Genomic DNA, 20,218 nt, shown 5'->3' with positions numbered 1-20,218 from the left:
ACTGGGACCTCTAAGGCCACGTTACCTGGGAGATTGTCACCTGGTCACCTGCCAGCCAGACTGCATCGCGGGGTCCCCACTAAGTAGGAAGCCAAAAAACATACCTAGGTACTCGTACCTACTAAAAGTTTGTGCGGGTTTTTGAATCTGAACGTCTGAACTAATTGTACACTCAGCTGCAAAAGTGCACACATTATGAACCATTAACGTAGATATCTATGGACTGGCCTTACGGGCAATACTAATAAGGCATGACAAGTGTCAGTACAGCGGTGTGACACCGCTACAACGCGATTGGTTGATGAGTTCGCATTACGCGCGCGAATGGTTGATGACTTCGCATCACGCGCGCGATTGGTCGCAACTAAATGCGTTAGACTGCACGATTGGCTCCAATTCGTGAGTGACACCGCTGAACTAGTACCATTTTTAGTGCCCGTAAGGCCAGTCCTTAGATATATACTTCAATGTTATGAATGGAATGGGATGCACTTCTGCAGCTCGCTGTATCCTCTGTATTGTATTTCGCCTTTCGTAACATATAAAACACAATGTATTTTTTTGTATATGAACAATCATATCATAACTGAATTTATAATGATAAAATGAGTGTATTTCCCTAACGAAATTTTATCAAGCATCAGACAAAGTTGTGTGCTACTCGCCGACAGGTGGCTTAATCTCGTAAATCTCGTTGACGCACTACTCGCTACACATCATTCTAGTTTCAACGCTGGCAGCTAGGTGGCGCGGTTTACGAAAAGGTCATTGAATCGTGGCTTGTTCCTACCATTCAGTTTTTTTTCTCGCCAGCGCCAGTTCACTCACCACATGACAGCGCGTAGTGGTCGGCTGCGGCCAAATAGTGTTGTTCTATGCTAAACAATAGATTAATTTCTCACAAGTGAATGAAACAGGTGTGCAATGCTGTGTCATTTATTTTGCAGTGACTGTCTTGAAACTAATGCAAACTTTTATTGAAGTGTTTTAAGAATTTAACGTAGTTTTTCCGTTAAATTAATTTCGGAAGTGTGACAAAGTAGAAACTTTCTCGTGTTATCAAATTTTGCGGTGTTTTGTGAGAACAGCGGTTCTAAAATGAACTGTATTTACTATTGCTGTTAGTGTTTCACTGTAATCCATCAAGATGACTACAGACAGGTTCCATAAGTAAGTGTCCTGTCCACTTGGTCCGTTTGATAAGATTTAATGATACATATATATCTGATAATAATTGTAGATAATGTTATCGGTATCCTTACATGCATACCACAGTTTTAAGAATTTATATTTAATACCTATACATTTTTAGGTAACGGTACCTAATAAGACAGGTAGGTATTACTTAATTAGGTACCACTTACAGTATTACCTGAATACATCCTAAGATTCCTGTTGTATGAATGTTTGCCCACATATAGAACACAATATAGGTATATTTATCTTACTTGCAAGTTGTAGTACGGCGCTGCTCAAGGGATGAATCTTGCAGATAACGATAATAGGTGCCGTTCTACTTCCCAGGCCAGTGCTACAATGTCTAAAGAATAAATAAACATTACTTCTGGACTTATTTTTACCACGACAGAAGTTAAGTTATTTTTTATTAAGGACATTAATTTATAATAGTCACTTTCGCCCATTAGTTTAGACAAATAGAGTTAGATAAGTCCGCAACGATTTTGATAACACACGCAGTGCAAGTGTTATTTATGTGTCATAATTTCATAGAAGTTTGACGTTTAAAATAACACTTGCACTACGTGTGCTATTAAAATCGTTGCAGACATAACCTGATCTCACTCTAGGTACCTATGTCATTTTAAGGTAGTGGCTACGTGGAGAGAAGTAAGAATTACCATATTCTTTGATTAGGTACCTAGCCCTAGGTACGTAGGTAATTAGCCCATAGGGTGTTATCCTCGTTCCCGGCACCTTCATTCCATTTCCTTCAAGAAGAGAGCGTATTCCCATCTTAAAGGCCGGCAACGCACTTGTGGCCCCTCTGGTGTCGCAGATGTCCATGGGTCGCGGTAATCGCTTACGATGAGGCGATTAGTCTGCTCGTTTGCCTTTTATCTCATTAAAAAACCTTCTATGTAGTACTTTTTCTTTCCAATGTACTCTACTATGGGTACCATGGATATTTGTATTTATTGGACTTAAAAAGCTTTATTAATAAGGAGAATGTCCCCTGAAAGGGTATAAGCGCTAAGTAAATCTGGATTCAAGCGCTAAATCTAGATTCAGCAAGTATTTTCTAACAACATGTATCTTTTCCGCAAAGGTGTCTAAGACTTTTTTGTGTAGAATTTAATCGGCTTTAATGTTGCCTTACATCATATTGTAAGAGATAACTTATATTTCGAGTAAAATGCAAAATCTCCGAGATGGTACACATTTTCCAAGATGACGATTCCTCGAGGTCCCCAAATGTCATAGTGTGGACATGAAAAAGAGACCTTCAATTCACATACCTACCAAATTTCAGGACTGTTATAGAGATTTCGAAGTTAGTCCTAATCGGATTGTGCTATTAATTAAGAACAAGTATAGCGTTTTAATGAGTAAACTAAGTACCTAACCCTTCGAGCAACACCGGCTTCCGACACATCGGAAGGGAGGGGCCCAAGCGATATCTCACCGTACAAATCTTTCTGCCATTTTTCGCGGGGGGAAAGGTGCACACAGTCGCACTTCTCACACACTTACATACAAAATCCAATCTGTAATGACGACACAAATACATAGAAAATGACACACGTCAAAGACAAATCTTGCAAACCTCGATCTCTTTTTGTGTACGGACGAGTGACAAGTGTCACAACACGCACACTAACACATTTTCGTTGAAGTATGTTATTGTATTCTGAGAGATGAGAAGTCGGATTTGTCGCTCGACCGATCCGCAATTTGTACTGAGCGAGCAAAATCGATAAATCCAACAATTACATGAGACTAAAATATAATAATTGTGTTTGAATGTAATTAAACGTATGATATGTAAAAAAAAATATTACATGTGAAATGTAACACTTTCTTTTTGTAAATTTGATGTCCCCGACCTCTTTTTATAACAAAAAACCGAGCAAACAGGCATTTTTGTGCAGCAGTGTTCACGCGCGCGTCTGGACTCGGTCTAGTGAAAAATCCAAGTGCAACTAGTTTTATTACCCGCGCTAGATTAGATTGACGCGCTAATCTTGTACCTCGGCAGAGGGGAAATAGTGCGAATGCCGCCTCCCTTCCGTGTTGCTCGAAGACCTAACCTAAAAAACAACAAATTTTAATAATTTGATTATGTACAATACCGTACAAAGTAATTTTTTAAATATAAAAAAAAAAGTATAAATTTCAACAATAATTATCGCCGGACTACGAGTAACTACCAATTACGATCTGATGTTGAATAGTAGCACTCGGAACCGGAAGCCATAGGAAGGAGACACGCTCCGTGCCCAGGCTGATACCGAAAACCTGACAAGTTCAATGTCCCTGCAATATTAATCATCCTAGGTACCGTAAAACGGGGTGAAAAGACTCGATTTTCAACTTCAAGGAAGATTTTCGCCAATAATCCAAATGATAAAAGTAATAATTTTGATATCATTTTTTGAGTCTTGGTTAGTGCTTCAATTTTGCATTTGTGAAAAAAAATTTTACCTACCCAATTCAGAGAATATCAAAGAAAACTACCTGTTTTCTCCATATCCTTAAAACGGGGTCGATAGACACAAGAAAGGGGTGAATAGAAATATTAAGTTTTAGTTGTCATAGGCATCGAATTTGGCGTGTCTTTACACCCCTTTGTTGTATCTAATCACCCCTTATGGCGTAACTGTTCACCCCATATGCGTGTCCACTGACCCCTTTATCAAGTAAATTTGCTTGTTATTGGTTTTTTGCAAAAAAATGCTTTATTATAGAGAAAATTAGTGATATTATTTTTTATTTAGGTACTACAGATACTATATTACCAGGTTAGCTAACTTTTACTTAGTTAATGAGAAAACATTTACCGCTAGAACAAAGTTCAGACAGGCTTCATTTCTTATAAGTTGAATTATCGAGAAGATGGAATTGCATTTGTAGTGGTTGTATGCTGATAGTACAAGAAAATAGAAAATTCAAATATAGAATGCCTGTAAACAAACAATACTACTACATATGCAATTCCACGCTCTCGATGATTCATCTATACCTCGGCGAGACCTTCCTTTAGAGTCAAAAAAATCCAAATTTTAGGCAGTTTGATTAAGTTCTTTTATTATCAATGTAGAGAATAAATAGTCTACTATATACGCATTCCAAAAAATCTAGTTTTAGAGATGTACGTTTTTAAATATAACAACTTGAAAGAAAAAGTTCATAATTTCTCTATTCACCCCGCGATTTCTGGTGACCCCGTTTTACGGTACATCACCAATACAACTGCCCATTTTTAGGGTTGTGTAGTCACCTAGAAACCCTTATAGTTTCGCCATGTCCGTTTGTCTGTCCGTCTGTCCGAGGCTTCGCTCCGTGATCGTTAGTGCTAGAAAGCTGCAAATTGGCATGGATACTTGGATAGGTACGTAAGTACCTAAATCATGCATTGCGACAGAACGGTAAAATATAAACTATAAAAAAATATCCATACAAAATGTTTTTTTTTTGTGCTTGCTTTGATCCAATAGTGTGGGGTATCGTTGGATAGGTTTTTTAAAACGAATATATCAGGGGTATCCCAAAGCCATTTATTGATAAAGTTAATATTTTCGGAAATTTGCTCCCCCCCCCCCCCCCCGCTAACTTTTGAACCATAGGTCCAAAAATATGAAAATATGAAACAACAGCTTAATACAGTGAAACCTGGTTAATTGGCACCTGGATAAATGGAAAACCTCAATAATTGCAACCCAAAGTCCGGTCCCGGTCCCTTGAGACCAAAAGGCCTCTATAATTGAAATTTTGGAACCTCTATAATTGCAATTTAGATTTTAGGGCTTTTCGTAATTTTGCCTCTGTAATTGACCACATCGCAACTAAGACCTCTATAATTGACACTGTGCTAAAAAAATCCGTTATTTTTACTCTTCTTTTTACCTCTATTATTGAAACGAGTTATACTTATTACCTCTGTAATTGAAATAATGTAGTTGTAGACAGCAGAAGCAATATTTTAATAGCAATGATCATTTTATTTATATCTTCATCCAGAATTCAATTTATTTATTGGGTATCTATCACAGCTTGTAGTAGGTGAAATAGTTTTGATTAAATCAGAAACAAAGTATGCTTTTTACATTCTAATAAAACTTTCTTCTACAATTCAAGGGATTTTTTTAAACCCAAATGATTAATAAGAAAATAAAGTAGTAATTAATGTAGTGTATAAGTGCAAGTATAGACAGAAGCTATATAATAGACCAGAAACCCAGAACGTAAGCGTGTAAATCTACTTTCAATGGTTATTTGCACCTCCATAAAAGAAATTTGTCAGAACGCAACCTCTATTAATGGAAACCTCTATAATTGACACAACGATTTTTTGAACCTCTTTAATTGACACGACCTGGTTAATTGACAAAAAATGGCCGGTCCCTTGAGATTGCAATTATCCAGGTTCCACTGTAAATAATTTCAATGAAAACTATATAGCGAACAAGATCGGTCCAGTAGTTTTTGAGTTATTGCAAAAAATCAACTGATCTGGAAGTAGACAAAGACAAAAATAAGCTATCGTTGGCGAATTATCTCAGATTACAGGAAACTTTTTATATCATTTACCTATAGTAATGTTTACGGACATTGCACACACCTGGCGAGGGTGTTAGTCCGAAATCACCCAAGTCTAGGTCTTAAACTGTCACTATTAAAGTTCACATTGGTGTGACGCAGTTTTATCAGCTTATTGATTGTTGTGGACATGGTTTACGACCGTGTTGCCGCGGTGACCGATGCTCGCTTGCTTATTTGGAAGGGTTCAGTTTAACAGCATTTATAAAACTACAAATTATATGTAAAGCCTGACAACAGTTTATTTAACCCTGAGATAGTGTCGCTGCAAACAGCTTACGTATGGCAATAAAGTGCGTACGTCATGTATAGTCGGGGTAGTGAGCATTGGCTTCATGTTGATACTCGTATAATGTCAGAAACATTGCTTACAGAGAATTCGGTTCTTTCAATTTACCTATTCCTCAAAATCTGATTCTAAATATTCAATATTAATATATTCTTCGTTTTCTGACTCGACGAAGTCTGATTTTCATCAGATGTTGTGTCGCTTTCAGGACCACCAACCTCGATTATAAAACGTTCAGTCTCCAATTCGATTATTAGGATTTTTATCGTCGATCTACATAAACCTTAAATGAAATATGTGACGTTATCTATGAAAAGGGACTTTATTGTCGATGGCGCTTACGCCATTATGAACGATGCTCCGATATAAATTCAATGCCGCGCGACGCTGTGCGGCGTAAGCGCCATCGACAATAAGGTCCCTTTTCATAGGTAATGCCCCATATTAAAATTTAAACCAAACAACTAACCAGTTCAATAAAACTGCACTATAAAATGTCAATACCGGTCATGTCAACAACCAACTTCAAAACATTGTTTATTGGAATGCTATGTAATCCTTCGTCTTTTTTAAGCTGTAAGTATTTGATTGCATTCACTACAATTTTTTCGCATCTTTGGTATTTTTTTTTGGCATTTTTGTAATAAAACCGTTTTTATTTGAATATATTCGTAGATATTTTCCGTTTGTTTACATCGGTGACATTCGATGACATCCAACGTTCGTTGTCAAAGAGTACTTGTTGCCAGTAAAAGAAATTAGTACCATTGAAAATCCGCAAAATGGCGAGGGTCAAATAAACTGTTGTCAGGCTTTACATACCCACCTAAAATATTAATGCATAGGATAGTTTTTATCACGGAAATCAGGGGAGTGAAAAGATGGTGAATTTTACTATGGAAGTGGTAAATAGAAATAAGTACTAATTCTATGCAGACGAATTCGCGGGCAGACACTAGTAAACGAAATAAATATGTACTTACTACTTAAATACGTACGTACCTACTGAGTTTTCTTAAGTCTAAATTATTTCCTTACCTATATACCTAGATACCTACTATGTTCACTTATGTTGTTGCACGATGCAATGCGATTGTAAACTGTGAGTGAGACTCACATACTTTGTATCAAACAAGCTACCAACCAGTTTGCCTCCATCCAGGGTAATTGCTTGTCAGATATCTAAATAGCTACTTCTTTTCACTGGTGTTATAAAAACCACTAAAGGTGCCAAATTGCAGCAGTGTGGCTCAGTTAATTAATTACATAATCGTCAGCGTAACAAGCGCGGTCATGAAAAGTGAACCATACCTCACTGTTGTGACTTTCCCTCGGATGAACGGTGCGGATTCACAGAATAGCGCTTGCAAGCCTTAAGTACTCAACTTCTCAAGTGACTCGTTAATCGTTAACTCTAATGTTCTTGTTAACACGCATGTCAACGTGGAAGGCACTGTAAAGTAAAGAATTACTCTAATTACAGCAAGATGTTTTACAAGCGAGCTTCTTTAAAACAAGGTGACAAGTAGTAGATTGTTTCACAAGGGAGTAAAATGACATTTACGTCGAGGCCGTACTTTGGATCCTGAAGCGAAGGATTCAATAATTGAACCTTGAGGGTAGCGAGGGATTCTAAAATAGAATCCTGATAATAGTGAGGGATTCAAGTGTTAACGCCCAAGGTGGAAATAATTTTGCTACCATGTGACACATCTGCTTTTCATGTCACCTAAGAGGAACTTATTATGTTCCAAAATATTATTTACCTTTATTTACCCTACAAAAATAGTATGCCCAAAAGAAAAAAAACTAGTACAGAGAAAAGTGCCACTTTGATTCCTCCTAGGGGGGAAGAAAAAGCCCTTTTTCGAATAGGTGTGTGTATAAATAAATATCCCTTTGATTCGACATGACGTCCCATCACTTCTATGATAGGTACAATATTTATAATACGTGGCCGTGGCATATAGGTATTGCTAATCTTGTGATAATTGGTTATTAATAAATTGTTATTTAGGTACTTCCTGTTTAATATCATCATATGGTGATATGGGTCTGCCTCTACTCAATCACCTCTTAATACCTGTCTAGTAATGAATACATATTCATTAATCATTATTATACTTTAGCTGTACCTACTGTAATAAACACTTCCGTCACATGAATACCGCTGAATACTTCTATTCGCTGATATATCCCATCGAATGAGTATAATATTATAGTCTGTTCATTAACATTGTGTCGCCACACCATGTAGCGATAATATGCGACACATATTATCAACGTGTGTCGCATATTTTTCGCACCTCCTTAGGTATCACAAGGTAGAGATATGAGTTATAACATTTAATTAAAAGTAATTCCTAATGTACTCAACTGCTCATGTGTCATGTGTATTTTGTACCTATGTATTAGGTGTGGTGAAGGTAACAATTTAATTACACAAACGGGTCTACCGCGATATAATTTCATTGTTTTTACCTTTAATTCCGACGTTTCAGCTGAGTTGCACCAGCTGTGGTCACGGAAAGACTGACGTCCCAACAAATGTCAACGGAGATATTAATAAAACAACACTAAACTACCCGAAATTAGTTTATAAAAATGTAATTAAAAATGTAATTGTGTAATTAAATATGTGTACAAAACGCGAGAGTTTAAAGTGTTATAAGGTAACAATTGTACTTGTTCTAACTATGTGTAATTATTTATAACTCGTAACAGTCAAGATAAACATATGTAGGTACAATATGCGACTATCGATAATGATAACACTGTTATTCCTCCTGGTGTAGCGCTAGTCGGTGTGGGTGAGTACAACAATTCTACCAATTGGCGTAGGTCCCAATTTTATGCAAGAGGTTCCTGAGGGACTAGTCTTTTTAGTTAAGTAGTAAGAAAAAAAAATCACGAGTTATCACGTCGCGTAGGTAATTTACTTACTAAATAATCACATGAGAAAGCAAAAACTGGCCTTAGGTAGTATATTTTTGTCAAAACTTTAGAGGCAAGTCCTAAAGGTTTTAATAATGAACCTTATATATCCCCATTGCATACAATAAACAGTTAATTAGGTACCTAATAACAATGAACAATTTTGACGACCGATGACGTCGGTCATTCAGATATTAAACATAATCGTTAATGTTATAACGCTGTAAAATAAAAGATAACAGCATAATATTTACTTCAATAAAAGCCGCGTCCTTAAATATTTCGTAATAATAAACGGTTCGTCTTATTATCACAATGTTGGTATCCTATTCGAATTGATATTTCAAAGATCAGCGTACGTACTAAATTGTTAATTCATACCGGAAGCAAAGTCCGCTGTCGTGAAAATTCAGCGCAAGGGCTTCACTTTAGCACTAAGCTTCGCATTTTTTTGTAGGAACATGATTCTAATTTGTGTATTGCGTGCATTTCTCACATATAAATATAATGTCGCATTTATCACGCGATAAAGACGAGGTTAATTATCCGTGTTGCTCCACAGTAATGTCAAAAGAGAGTCTTGCTCGATCTCATCTTTCACATGCCCTTAATCGCGATCGAGTTTAATCACTGACAATAAATACCTACTTCTATCGATTTATCTACTACGACATTTATTTTGCCCGTTTCTGGAGATATGCCTCATCCAAATCCGCCCAAGGCATTCTGTCCCTTAAATAAATACTTACTAAATAAATACTGTATATATCTTACTTACTCAATGCAGTCCCAATCTCTATTTCACTCCTCTGTGTGATCCTAATAGCGACTATACAGCAAGCTGCAAAATTCATAGAATGGCCATGCAATTTTGCAACTCAGCAGCTGCATGTACTAATAAGGCCTAGTTTACCCTCTGGGTTGTAAGGTCAGATGGCAGTCGCTTCCGTAAAAACTAGTGCCTACGCCAATTCTTGGGATTAGTTGCCAAGCGGACCCCAGGCTCCCATGAGCCGTGGCAAAAATACCGGGACAACGCGAGGAAGATGAGAAAGATGATGAGAGAGCCAGATTATTTTAAACTAATTGACTGTATTTTGGCTTTTCAGGGCGGCCAAAGACGGGCTGCTCGACGTGCTGCGCGAGGCCACGCGCAAGGAATGCAACAACAAAGACGAATCCGGAATGACGCCTACTCTGTGGGCCGCTTTCGAGGGCCACGTCGAGGCGCTGCGCCTGCTCTGCGGCCGAGGGTCGGTATTAGCTATGTACCTTCTTTATATATACTTCAAAACAGAATCTCTAAATAATAAGACAGGCTGCTGGAGTTTTTGCGAGAGGTGTTGAGTAAGGAAAGTAAATAAAGACGAGTCCGGCACGACGCCCACTCTGTGGGCCGCTTTCGAGGGCCACGTCGAGGCGCTGCGCCTGCTCTGCGGCCGAGGGTCGGTATTACCTACCTGGTCTTCTTTATAAATACTTCAAAACAGAATCTCTAAATAACATGATAGGCTGCTGGAGTTTTTCCGAGAGGTGATGAGTAAGGAAAAGTAAACAAATACGAGTCCGGCATGACGCCCACTCTGTGGGTGGGCCGCTTTCGAGGGCTACATCAAAACGCTGCACCTCCTCTATGGCTGAGGGTCGGTATAAGCAGGGCCGGATTAACCCTAAGTCAAAGTAGGCAACTGCCTAGGGGCCCCGCCTCGGCTAGGGGGCCCCGACGGCTCAGCGCGCACAAAAAAAAATGTTGTTTCATAGGGTCAATTCACGAGTAAATTTTTTATTCTTAATAATAATGAGTACCTATGCTTTGTTATTGTTTTTTTTTTTGTTCCATTCTTTAATTGAATGAAACTGTAATCAAGTTGAAGCAATACTTTCAGTTTACGGGGCGTATATGCGTACCTGGGGCCTGTTTCTCAAAAGCTTGTAACTTGTAATACAAGTGGAAGTCTCTTTCTAACAAAAAGTGACATCCGCTTGTATTACAAGTTACAAGCTTTTTGACGGAGAGCTTAGCTACGGAAATAGGTTTGCAATTAATAGAGCAACGAAATCCCTCTAGTTAGTGTGCCATACTATCATTATTAATTAATCCGGGCACCTGTCAGCTGTTCAGCTCTTAGACCATTTTGAGAAACGGGCCCCTGTTGTAAAGATTTTCTGAAAAAATGTTAATATTTACTTTTTTCGAACAACCAACAACATCTGGGTTATTTCGACTTAAAATCACGAGGACTATTGATGAAAACAAAGAAAAAGTGTCCTTAGGTTTCTTACGAATTTTCGGAGTCAGTTTAGTGGCGGTCCATACAAAATGTATGTATGTAAAAATGCGTCACAAAAGTGACCTTTTTTCGACGATTGGTTCATGTCAGAGCGCTGCTTCCTTACAGCTCGGCCTTCGGCGTCGCTTTTTAAGAAATATTAACATTGATTTCAGTAGGCCTTTTGCCTCGCATGAAAGCTCACTTCGCTAAAAGACGCTTCGGGCTTGTCGAGCAATGCGGAGATTGCTGAGCTCGACCTTCACTTCAGCCTCACTTTTTACCTCAATTTACCATTGGTTTGTGTTCGTTATCTGCTCTACTTCAGCTTAGCCTTTGGCCTCGCTGCGCCAAGCTCGGCCTGCGGTCTCGCTTTTTAATACAATGGAATATGGTTCGTGTCTGTGCTGAACTATGTACCTATCCTGAAGCACGGATTTGACTTCGCAGCATGAAAGCTCGCCTCACTGGGGTACTTCGGACTTTTAGGCCCAGGTGAAGATCGGTACCCGGCCTGGCCTTTTAACAGGCTTTTCACAATTTGCGATATTGTTAACAAAAAATTTCGCGCTCGCTGCGCTCGCGTTTTTAGTAGGTTTTTTGGTTGACCCTTTATCTATATGTTAGCTTGACTGGTGAATTAATACAGTTAGACCAAGAAAAGTCTACAATGATTTTGATAGGATACGCAGTGCAAGTGTTATTTATACGTCATAATTTCATAGAAGTATGACGTTTAAAATAACACTTGCACTGCGTGTGCTATCAAAATCGTTGCAGACTTATCTTGGGCTAACTCTAATAATTTTAACATATGGAAATTCTTTATTACTATGTTGATTCTAATCATGTGGCTCGGCGTTTTGTCTTATGGTCGGACAATCGCTGAATTAATTAGCCTCGCAAAATATTAAATATTGAAAAAATCAACTTTGCGGCATTGAGCGTAGCCTCGCTTAAAATTTGCCATTAGAGGTAGATAGGAAAGTGACGCTCAAGCTCACAGCTTTGGTATTCCACTGGGAATTGGCCTTAAGCCTAAGGGCGATTGTGCACTACAATGAATTTTACTGTCCGGCAGTCCGAGTTTTCATGGTCCGATATGGCATGAAAAAAACGGATGGTTGACTTGTGCACTTGTCCGTATTTTTACTCGCAGATGCGGCGCAGTGGCATGAAAAAAACGGATGATTGGCTTGTGCACTTGTCCGTCTTTTTACTCGTAGGTGCGGCGCAGTGGCATGAAACACACACCCCCCCCTAGCCCGCCCCCGCCCGGCCAAGTCATGAATAATACTAATTCCAGACACAGTGCACAAGCATAAACACGTTTTTCATAGCTGTCATCTCGGACCGGAAAAAAACTGTCCGGAATGGGGAAAAATAAAATGTCGGACGGGTAAAATTACGTCTAGTGCACAAGCTACTATATACATTTAATGGCGTGCCATATCGGACCGTAAAAACTCGCGACTGCCGGACAGTAAAATTCATTGTAGTGCACAATCGCCCTAATAAATGGCTCTCCCCACACTTGATGCATCGCGGAATCGGCAATAACCGATAGAAAAAAGCTCCAAACAATCAGAGCAACTAGACTCGGATCGTCTCGGCTGAAGATTGAAATTAAAAACGCAAACTTATTTCCCTGTACTGAACATGCTGTACCTATGCAGAATTTACTGTAGGGGGCCCCGAGCCTTGCACTGCCTAGGGGCCCCGACATGCTTAATCCGGCCCTGGGTATAAGCTACCTTCTTTATAAATACTTCAAAAAAGAATCCCTAAATAACCTGACAGGCTGCTCGAGTTTTTGCAAGATGAGTAAGGAAAGCAACGACATTCATTGGGTTGGGCCACTTTCGAAAGCCACGTCGAAGCGCCTACTCTGCGGGCGAGGATTGGTATTTAACTTTCTTTTATACCTAAAGACTTCCAAAAAACAATCATAAAATAAAAATACAGGTTACTGGTGTTTTTACGAGAGGTTATGAATAAGGAAAGAAGACTGGATTGATTTCTAGAGCCATATTTTTAGAAGCTTAAAACTTTGGGCACAAATATTCATATAAGTAACGATATGGCGTTATTAAGCCGGTTCAGCGTCACAACATAAGTGCTACAATAAACACGTCATTAATTCCTAGAAATTTATTGCCATCGATCGATAAGGATTACAGCGACAAGGAGCCAAGCCTCGATAGTGTAGCTGTATTGAAACAACGTTCCTGCATGATGCTTAATGCCTATAATCAAAACTAATGCCTGCAATCATATCACATTCGTAATCCTTAATTGACTACGAGTAGGGTTAAGGGATTTCCCTCCCTACGTCGTTATGTGATAAAAAGGAATTTGCGGTAGGTAATACCTACGTACCGACACTACCGACTTACCTTGTACCTACGTATTGAAGAACTATTATGGTATTATTCAGTCACTGCAGTGCAGCGTAGTCATCAGACTACGCTGCTACAGTAAACAAGTCATTAATTCCTTATTCATCACCATTGCAGTCTAAAATCAATTAAAAATAAATATTAAGACGAAACAGGAGCTAAGTTTTAAATATTTTAGGTAAATATACCCGTCTCGCTAACGGAAGCGGCACCTAAAAGTAGTGCGATAAGGACAAGGCGAAAAAGCCTGCGTGAAAATCTCAAAGATCGAGGATTCGTACTCCTCTGTTTCCTCCTCCAAAACTTAACCAATCGTAACCAAATTTGGAAATCTAAATGATTATGAAATTATCTGTGTCAGACCGTTTTGCTTTTTTGGGTAATTGATATCAGTTTTGAATGCCACGCCTCTCATTGCGGCATAGTCAATTAGGCCATTTTGGCCATTTTTGAAGGGCTCTAGCGCCTTAAAAAACAAAAATATCAAAAAAAGCAAAACGGTCCGACACAGATATTGACAATATTAATCTGTGTTGAAAAAATCATTGCTCTAGCTTCAAAAACCACGGAGGAAAACGAAGATTACGTTTGTATGGAGAAATGACCACTCCCGTTGGCTCTTAAACCTAATATTTACCACCAACTCCAACCGTCCAGAAGAAGTAGATTAACGCACCTAGAAACTAAAAAAATCATTGATTTAACTTTAAAATTCAACCACTAAGTTGAGTGTAACTTGAAATCTTAAGTTCGATTTCAAACGGTGTCCTTCAACTGTTCAAACTAAGGAGTGCTCTCCTAGTTGTCATCTTCTATAGAGAACGCTATAAATCACCATCAAAATCCCGACAACTAAGAACTCACAAGTAACATCTTACTTATGAGTAGTTTAATATTAAAAAATAATGTTGTATAATCTATTATAAAACCAATAATTAATCATTTTAGGGGTGAACCCGACAAAGCAGACTACTTCGGGAACACGGCACTGCACCTCGCTTCAGCGCGGGGGCACAAGGAATGCGTCACATTCCTGGTGAACTTCGGGGCTAATGTGTACACGATGGACGTGGACGGCCACACGGCTCAGGAGCTCGCTGCTATCAACGGGAGAGACGATATATTGCGGTTCCTGGATCAGGCCACTGCTAAGTTGGAGAATAATGATAAGTGAGTACGAATCGACTGTTTTTGTAACCTCTTGAGTAGATCGTTGCGTTGTACTACCCATGAGCCCTGAAGCATCACAAACTTGGTCAGTTTCGTAGTTAACCACAGCGGACTCAAGATTTGCCGGACTCCTATTCACAGTTTTACCTTCTCGGTTCCTAAACGTCATATCATATTTGCAAATTATCTTCAAGGCACGCTTTACACATAACAAAATAACCCTCTCCCGTAATACCTAACTACTTTTTATTAAACGTAAGATATTAATAAATAAAAAAAATAAAAAATAAACATTTATTGCAGAAGCCTTCTTCAACAGATTCGACGACCATCCACACTTTCAACCTAATTTTATAAGTCGATTTATGTTTTACAGAAAAAAGGCGAAATCTATGAAAGAGAAAGCCAAGAAAGACCACGAAAAATCTCATAAACAATACCAAAAGCGACAGAGCAAAGCTGAGATAATGGCTGAAAAAGAATTAAAGAAGCTGGCAAAGGAGTGGGACCAGGGGTACAACGAGGATGTGTCCACGATGCCCCACAGGCCCAGCACCGTGCTCATGGCTCTGAAGCAGAAGATGACCAGGTCCAGTAGCCAGGGTTAGTTGCTGTCATTTTACAAGCTTTTTTTATTCATATTTCCCGTTGTTTGCTGTAATAGTACATACGGTACAAGTGCGAAAGGTAAGAAATGCGAATTTCCTTTTCGCGCGTGTATTGTACGTTTTATAGTACGTATGGCCCTTTAAATTTTCGACCTACGCACGTAATATAGTGCTAGGTACAGCACTAGGGCGGTAAAGTGGCACCATAATTATGTACTTACTGTAAAAAAATTAGACTTCCGGGTTTCCATGGTGATTGGCTGATTAGAGTGATTAGTGACAGTACAATCTTTCAATTACAATCTTCATAATTCCTGTATCTACTTTTAAAGTGAAGAAGAAAAAATGGCGGAATGTACATCTGAGGTAGGCAAGCAGGTGCGTAGGTGGTTCTGGCACGTAGCCAGTAGGTAGAGTAATAATAAGTACCTACTTTACCGATTTTTAAACTGATTGAAATTGATATTCGTCATTTATTTATTGGATGTTAGTCACTGCATGATATGATCTCGCGACTGAACGATAATAGTACTATCTACACAACAATAAGCCATCAATAAAGCCAGAAAGAAGTTTGAAGTTTGAGAACCAGGAACCTACTTTTTAACCATTTTAATTGTTTGACAGGTAACTTACTCGCTGACGAGCAGCCCAGACCGACATATAGTGCTTTAGTTGGAACAGTAAACTCTGGCGCCCGCGGGCGCGGCGCCGTCTACAAGAAGGCTTTAGCTAGCAAGATGAAGAACGGCACAGTGGGTCGTGCTGGGCCGACTGATGATTTCAAGGTATACCTGAATTTACGCGCGAAGATGAGTCTTCTCTTAATGTATTTACCCCCCGAACTAATGCCCAATGCCAGAAATGGCTCATATGTAGCTTTCCATCAGAGAAGGGTATTTATGCACAAGAAACATAAGGATCCTTCCTATATTATTTGAAATTAATGTAGGGTAGGTACCTATTTAAAAATATTACTTGAATCATTAGGGTAGGGTTGACTAACTACCTGGTAAGATATGACGCCAGCTTAGCTCTTATCATACGTAGGTACCATCGCCCACACTGTTAACTGTACATCGGTGAACCTTATGCCTTTTGTAACAAGGTCCACCAATGTACAGTTAGGAGTGTTGCAGTTTGTACATGAAACTTCTCGCTCAATAATAACTTCAATGGAAGATCAGCGCTAGAGAATTCAGCATGGTGCTGAATTGGCGACAGTTTAGTTTCAGTTTCAGTTTATTTATTCAAGAACAATTTTTACATCGTGTTTGAATATTTAATATAATTATATACAATTATGATTAACCTATATTTGACAATGTAGTTTATTATATAGACAACGGAGTAGCGACACAATCGCGCTTGCTTCAGTCACTCCTTAAACCCGATGTTGCTCCTATAAGAAAAATAAATGGATACCTAAACCTAAGTGTTTATTTAGTAACGATACAATAAGCAATTGTTCTTTAAATGTTGGCAACAGGTTGGCGAGGTGGAGCACGGCGGCCGTCGGTCCGTGACGTCACTGAGCGGCGTGAGGCGCGATTCTGAGGTCATGTACGTGGGTACCTTCGGTGCCGGCCCTCAGGCTCGCGGCGAACTCAACAACGTGTTCAAACAACAGGCACCGACGGAGCGACAACCACTCACTAGGTGAGTCATCTACCTATTAATTCCTCCAGTGTGTCACCAGACGACTCCAGGAATTTAACCACTCCTACAAGACAATTCTAGTTTCGTATTGTAGCAAAGAGAAGGTACTAAGTATATCAAAACTAGTCCTTTAGGGTTAAATCGCCCAATTAAAAAAAAACGTAATTTACGCGGTTTTTTCGATTTTTGTCAATGTTGCGTTCGGCGCTCGAGGTCTTTTATTCATTGGGCCAACATCATAAATATCATAATCATAAACAAGTCTGCAAAAAATCAGAACTACCGGATTTGACGCAAACGCTAAATGTTTAAAATTACTGTATTACTTCTCATGTATTTAAGGATGTGTTCCATTTTGAGTATTGGTAAGATGAAACAAAACCATGCCGTCATGTTTTCCCAGATCGTTGAGCCAGCCTGATTTCACGGCGGCACAAGGCGAGGACAGCGGAATCGGACAAGAGGTGCTACTACAGGAACCCGCCAGTATATTCGACCGACCTGGTTTCGGGAGCGTCGCTTTCCGGTTAGTCAATTGCGAGATTTTATTATCGATGCGACGATTTTTCCTGATGAAACTTTTTCCACCTGAACATCTCTCTCGGTCTCGGGATCTCTTTGGTCTTGCAAATCTGTTAACGTTTTTCTCAGAAACCGTTTGACGTAGACACCTAAAATTTGGAACAGTTATAGTAACTACTTACGACCACTAATTAACACTGTGAAGAAGTCAAACTAGCTTATTTTTTAAGTATTGTATTTTGTTTGGAATGCCACAATGACGTCTTGTACGATAATATAATGGGAGCAGTTGCTCCAAGGTAGTTACTTAACTTTAGACGGCTTTCAGCGTTATCTTTATGCATTGTGTCCACAGACGATCAATAACGGCAACGCTGGGAGCGTTGCCCGCGGGCGGTGCACCAGGCGAAGACATGTCCATCGGCTCCGCGGGCTCGCTGGCCGCGCGCCACGCCTACCAGCCCGCTGAATGGAACTCCGCGCAATCTGGTAAGATAGCCTGTTGACCTTCATTATAACTAACAAATATGGACTGTAATTTTGGTCTGAAATAAATATTGATTGATTGATTATGTACACAAGCCACACGAACCCAGTCGTTGCCATACAATAGAAGTTGACGCTCTCATTTTAAAACGACATTCTGAAATACAATGAAATTTGGCATAAACATTCACTTAGAGTCTGTGCGGAAAGAGAAGAGTTGTGGAATGTATGGGGCCCAATACATTCCACGCTCGTAACATATAAGGAAGGGTATTAGAATCACTAGAAACGAAACTAGTACCTACTATATAGCAGAATCGATAATCGACCTATATAACACTTTAAACTCTCGCGTTTTGTACACATATTTAATTACACAAACGGGTCTATATCACGATTATATCGCGGTAGACCCGTTTATGTAAGTAAATATGTAGTACCTACCAGACATATGCAAATGTGAATGATCATGCCAAGTTTCATGTAATTTAAGGATGTCGTTTTAAAACGAGAACGTAACTTCGATTGTATGTTCGTGTGTCTTTTAATAACGGCAGTTCTAAGCCTTCTGGCGGCGGGCGGTGCACTGGGAGACGACGTCCATCTGTAGGTATTGGATTATTCCGGTTTCCTTACGAAGTTTTCCTTCACCATATTGGTTATTGTGGTCACAACGTGTGGTATACGGCTGCCGATACAATTGAACTGTTAGGTTAGAAATATTACCAGTGTTAAACTCTTAACCAACTATCCTGATTGCTATAATTCCAGAGAGCTCAACAATAACGTCCGACGAAGAAGGCGAGGCAGACGACTCGGGCTACGCATCGCTCGAGCGGTTCCTCACGGCATGGGGCCTCGCTCAATACGTTCAAAAGTTCAAAGACGAGCAGATTGATCTAGACGCCCTAATGCTGTTGACGGAGAGCGACATGAAGTCGCTTGGCCTCCCACTCGGGCCTTATAGGAAACTGGTTACAGCTGTGCAGGAGAGAAAACAGGCGTTGAGCAATCCGGGGGTTATTATCGATTCTGCTATATAAGTTTGCAATACCTACTGAGTGTAACCAACGACACCAACGTTACACTCCAACAATTGATGCATTTTTTCACATTCACATGTTTACCAAGTTGAGATTTATGAGAATGACGTTTGTAATTCTTGTAAAAACAAGATAGTTCTCGTTTTTATTATCTGAATTATAATGCGTTATTTTGTCTTTATTACGTCACATTACAGGTTCTCGAGAGTAGGTACAGTCATCCATCCTATCAATCATACTATGAAATTGTCTAAAATTAAATTAATGCAAATGCTTGGTGAACTTTAAAAATAAACATATGTTTTGATTTTTTTTTCTGTTTTTGCAACTTTTTCGTGATGCTTTCCATTTTGTATAGTGTTTAATGAAATATACCTACTTACATATTAGATACCTAAGATATGTAATTAAGTGTCACAATCATTACCATGTTTTCAATTAGTGGCTTTTAGGTAAGTAAATACCTACTTATTGCAACAACATATTATTTATATTGCGCGTTTTCTAACGCTAGTATCTATGTTCTTATATTGTATGAAGTCATGGTACCTACTGATTGAGATTTTCTTATTATGAAAACCATTTCTAAAGTGTGATAAGAACCACAATAATCATGTCTAGTGACAATTTACCCATGTGTCGCCATAAAATATTTTTGTACATTTTTTAAAATATATTTTTATACGATCATTTGGATTTTTATTTTCTACTTGAACCTTCGTATAGACATTTTGATAGAATACGATAATAGTAATTTCAGCGTTTTTGAAAATTCAGCCCCTAATTGGGTTAAAAGGGGTTGAAAGTTTGTGACGGGAACGAGTTGAGTAAGGGACTTGAAATTGGTAGGAAGATAATATATTAGAAAGTACGAAAAAATAAAATTGTAAAATTATTAGTGCTTTTGAAAATTCTGCCCCTAATAGGGTTAAAAAGGGGTTGAAAGTGTGTTTCAGGGTATAAATCCACGCGGACGAAGTCGTGGGCAACAGCTAGATATAAATTTATTGGAGTTGCAGGCGTCCATAGGCTACGGTGACTGCTTACCATCAGGCGGGCC

General features: G+C 39.0%; 1 protein-coding gene across 1 annotated transcript; it reads left to right on the top strand.

The window, feature by feature from the left end:
• The first annotated feature begins 659 nt into the window (after positions 1-659).
• LOC134791697 (pre-mRNA splicing regulator USH1G) lies at positions 660-19,848 on the top strand. The gene is made up of 9 exons (XM_063762802.1): positions 660-1,170; positions 10,111-10,254; positions 14,619-14,840; positions 15,217-15,443; positions 16,076-16,236; positions 16,938-17,107; positions 17,511-17,633; positions 17,985-18,118; positions 18,887-19,848. Exons 1-9 carry the CDS (start codon positions 1,148-1,150, stop codon positions 19,156-19,158), a joined length of 1,476 nt encoding a protein of 491 aa, XP_063618872.1. The 5' UTR covers positions 660-1,147; the 3' UTR covers positions 19,159-19,848.
• Positions 19,849-20,218: the final 370 nt, after the last annotated feature.

The sequence above is a fragment of the Cydia splendana genome, chromosome 6 (assembly GCF_910591565.1).
Source record: "Cydia splendana chromosome 6, ilCydSple1.2, whole genome shotgun sequence".
Lineage (NCBI taxonomy): Eukaryota > Metazoa > Arthropoda > Insecta > Lepidoptera > Tortricidae > Cydia > Cydia splendana.
The sequence above is the reverse complement of the archived record's forward strand: the minus strand, read 5'-3'. Positions and strand labels throughout refer to the sequence as shown.